This window comes from Gopherus evgoodei, unplaced genomic scaffold, assembly GCF_007399415.2.
Source record: "Gopherus evgoodei ecotype Sinaloan lineage unplaced genomic scaffold, rGopEvg1_v1.p scaffold_39_arrow_ctg1, whole genome shotgun sequence".
NCBI classification, from domain to species: Eukaryota; Metazoa; Chordata; order Testudines; family Testudinidae; genus Gopherus; species Gopherus evgoodei.
The window spans coordinates 1,536,855-1,541,112 of NW_022060060.1; the positions used below are offsets into that span (position 1 = coordinate 1,536,855).

At 50.1% G+C, this 4,258-nt stretch overlaps 1 gene segment (V, D, J or C); it reads right to left on the reverse strand.

Moving 5' to 3' along the window:
* Positions 1–3,034: 3,034 nt before the first annotated feature.
* LOC115642248 lies at positions 3,035–3,925 on the reverse strand. The segment is given in 2 exon segments: positions 3,035–3,453; positions 3,841–3,925. Coding segments are annotated over 2 exon segments (468 nt in total).
* Between the last annotated feature and the right edge of the window lie 333 nt (positions 3,926–4,258).

Here is a 4,258-nt window from a genome sequence, read left to right on the forward strand (position 1 = left end):
GTACTGGAGATAGAACAGGGCTGGGGAAAGGCATGAGGAGCTGGGGAGCTCCAGCCTGGCGAATCTCCAGGCTGCAGGCCTGGTCAAAGGTACTGGTCAAAGGCCAAAACAGGTACTGGGGTGGCAAAGGTGCAGCCCAGGGTTAGGCAGAGGCAGCAGGTCCAAACCCCCTTGGCTGGTGATGAGTAGCCATGACAGACTGTTGTCTGACAAAGTGAGTTGGGGGCTAGATGAGGACTGGCAGTAGCCACTGAGGCAAGGCGGGGATAGAGGATAGGGGGTTCCCTGGGAGGGGAGACCCAGATTGTGGGGCACTGCTGGGGGGCAGAACCCTGAGGTAAAAAGGCACCGGGATCTGGGAGGGATGCGGAGCCAGTGGCAGGTGAGACACCGGCCAGGAGGAGACGCTCCGTATGCTGGAGAGCTAATTCCCAAGATAACCAGCAGGAGGTGCCAGGCCAGGGAGTCCTCCTGTTGCTACAGGCTCAATCACCGGAAAATCCCTGGAAGAGCCTGTCTGCCTCTGTAGGTGCTAGACCCACCAAGGGGAGTTAGGCTGAGGCCTGGCATTCCTACCTGTAAGACCCTTCCACCCAGGGCAATCCCACCCCCTGAGTTAGGTGCCTCCGGCCCCTATGAAACACGTGGGCAGATGTCACGGGCTGAGGGGCCTTTTGAGGCAAGCTGGGCTCTGCCTGGCCCAGGACTTGGCAGCTATTCCTTAGCTGCACGGGTGAGCTGGGAACATAGCAGCTGGTTAGTGACCCCAGCTGGGTGTAATGAGGGTTCATTAGCCCAAGTCCTGAGCCCAGCTGTGGTGGTGAGGGAGGGTGAGCATTGCTCCCATAGAGCTGGGAGCTCAGTGGTGGGGAGAGGCCTAGAGCGAGGGGATCCAGGCAGAGTTGCTGGAGGAAAGTCTAGGTAGTTTGAGACAAGCTGTGGCCAGAAAGCAGAGCTATGGGAGTGGGGTGAACTCCTGTGCTGGGGCTCTCATGAGGGAAGGGTTTGTGAGGACCAGGAAGTGAGCTAGAAGCCCACGAAGGGTGGAAGGCTGGTTTACGTGGCACTTGGACTCCCAGTGGGAGAAGCCCAGGGGCCCTGTACCCTCACAAAAGGGAAGGACCGAAGTGAAGCCCAGGAGAGGGAACGGACCTTTGGTAGGGGGCTGACCTGTTGTGTGATGGGCTGAGGCCCAGTGGGAGACCCTGGAGACGACATTGGCTGGGACTGGCCCTTGTGGCTGAGAAGGGGCTACCAGGGGTGTGTGAGAGGAGAAGTCCCCTGCAACTCGCCATCTGGGCAGGGGGGCTGCCCTAGAGGTAACACGCATGTGTAGAGGAGAGTTAAGGGCTTTATAGGGGGATCTGCAGAAGCCAGCACAATGAGTGGGGAGCTGCCTGACCTACCGCCTAGGAAATGTTGAGGAGGGGTTGGCTCCTAAGTCCCACCTGTTCAAGGGAGTTAGATGCCTAACTCCAGTTGGGATTCACAGGCCCCTCCTGGAGTCAGATGCCCCAGCTATTTACATATGAAAATGTGCCCAAACCCCCTTGTGCCAGAGAAGGATTTGTTGGTGCTTAGCTTTTAGCCTAGTGGTTAGAGCACTTGCCTGGGACATGGTAGAGCCAGTTTAATTCCCTCCCCTACCCCGGCCTGATTTGGGACTGGGATTTGAGCCCACATCTTCCACTGTCAAGGGAAGGGTGACATTGGGGTGCAGACACCCCCAGTGCATCCCATTCTCTTTTAGACCAAATGAGTATTCATTTAGTCACGGTGGAACAGTATGAACAGGAGAGATTGAAAGACCTCTCCCCAAAATACCCCATAGCCTGGTGCTTAGGCCATTCGCCCAGGAGCATTTTGCTGCTGTGACAGGTGACGGTGTCACAGGAGCCTAATTCATATTTTGAGACGTGACTTAGGAGACAGAAGAAAAATCTACTTACAACGAGATTTACATAAGGACGGCCACACCGGGTCAGACCAAAGGTCCATCCAGCCCAGTATCCTGTCTACCGACAGTGGCCAATTCCCGGTGCCCCAGAGGGAGTGACCCTAACAGGCAATGATCAAGTGATCTCTCTTCTGCCATCCACCTCCACCCTTTGACAAACAGAGGCTAGGCACACCATTCCTTACCCATCCTGGCTAATAGCCATTATTGGACTTAACCTCCATGAATTTATCCAGTTCTCTTTTAAATGCTGTTATAGTCCTAGCCTTCACAACCTCCTCAGGTAAGGAGTTCCACAAGGAGTTCCGCAAGGAGTTGACTGTGTGCTGTGTGAAGAAGAACTTCCTTTTATTTGTTTTAAACCTGCTGCCCATTAATTTCATTTGGTGGCCCCTAGTTCTTGTATTACAGGAATAAGTAAATAACTTTTCCTTATTCACTTTCTCCACCTCACTCATGATTTTATATACCTCTATCATATCCCCCCTTTGTCTCCTCTTTTCCAAGCTGAAAAGTCCTAGCCTCTTTAATCGCCCCTCATATGGGACCCATTCCAAACCCCTAATCATTTTAGTTGCCCTTCTCTGAACCTTTTCTAGTGCCAGTATATCTTTTTGAGATGAGGAGACCACATCTGTACACAGTATTCGAGATGTGGGCATACCGTGGATTTATATAAGGGCAATAATAAATTCTCAGTCTCATTTTCTATCCCCTTTATAATGATTCCTAACATCCTGTTTGCTTTTTTGACTGCCTCTGCACACTGCGTGGACGTCTTCAGAGAACTATCCACGATGACTCCAAGATCTTTTTCCTGACTCGTTGTAGCTAAATTAGCCCCCATCATATTCTATGTATAGTTGGGGTTATTTTTTCCAACGTGCATTAATTTACATTTAACCACATTGAATTTCATTTGCCATTTTGTTGCCCAATCACTTAGTTTTGTGAGATCTTTTTGAAGTTCTTCACAGTCTGCTTTGGTCTTAACTATCTTGAGCAGTTTAGTATCATCTGGAAACTTTAAGTGAGTTAGGAGCCTAAGAAGTTTGGGGGAAATTACCCCCTGTCTGTTTACATGGGCAAAAACTCTCTGGGGTGACTAAGGGCTCGAGTGATCTCCAGAGACGTGGGTTCTCTCACTGAGGGTTTTTGAATGGCTGTAGATGTGGTTTGTGTCACTGTGTCCCTAGCACAGTAATACGTGGCTGTGTCCTCGGTTCTCAGGCTGCTCAGCTGCAGATAGGCTGTGCTTATGGAGGTGTCCCTGGTGATGGTGAATCGCCCTTGGAAAGCCTGGGCATAGCCCGTGCCACCTGTATTGGGATTGATATATCCGATCCACTTCAGTGATTTCCCGGGAGCCTGCCGTACCCACTGCATGTTATAACTGGTAAACGTGTAGCCGGAGGTTTTGCATGTCACCTTCACAGACTCTCCAGGCTTCTTGATTTCTGTCCCAGACTGGGTCAGCTGGATCTGGGAGCTGACGCCTATAAATAAACAAGATAAAACCCCAGTTAATTCCATTGTTTTCTTCCTCGTCCCAGGTTTATCAAAGTCCTCTGGTGCCCTCCTCACAGCAGTTTCTGATCTGCTTCTATGTAATAATGAATTCATCCATACCACCCTCCTGTGAAGTAGGCAAGTACAGTTATCCCCATGGTTGAGATTTTGACACCTACTTCTCATTAAAGATTAATGAAAATTGAGTATCCAAATCCACTAGGTGGCTTTAAAATTCCACACTGTGATTTGTTCAGAGTTAGGATTTTGAATCCAGAATCCCTGAATCCCACTGCAACATCTTTGCCTTAAATCCGTCTTTCCTGCCCTAGCCCAGCTGTTCTAACCAGACACCTGTAGGTTCATCCACTCACCTGAGAAAGCTGCCAAAAAGAAGAGAAACCCCAGACAGATCATTTTCATTCTCCACAACAACCTGGTGGGCTGCAAAGCTGTAACCCTTCGTCTGCTGACAGCTCTTCAGTGAGAGTCGCCTGCTCTCCTTTATCACTCAGTTTTCCTACCTCATTTGCATGTGGGTGTTCCTAAATCATTTGACTAAACCCCAGCTTCACTCGCGGTTACAAATAAATGACCTCGGAGTTTAGAGGGACCCAGTCATGGAGGACGCTAGAGCATGTTAATATAATTTGGGCCCAAAGCAGGAAAACACTAAAATCACTTTGACGGCAGGGGGGACTTCAATGTGAGCTTACAGATACTGGTGAACTCGAATGTTAAGGTGCCAAATTGTGGGTTACCAAAGTGTAACACCCAGTGGATAGGAAGCAG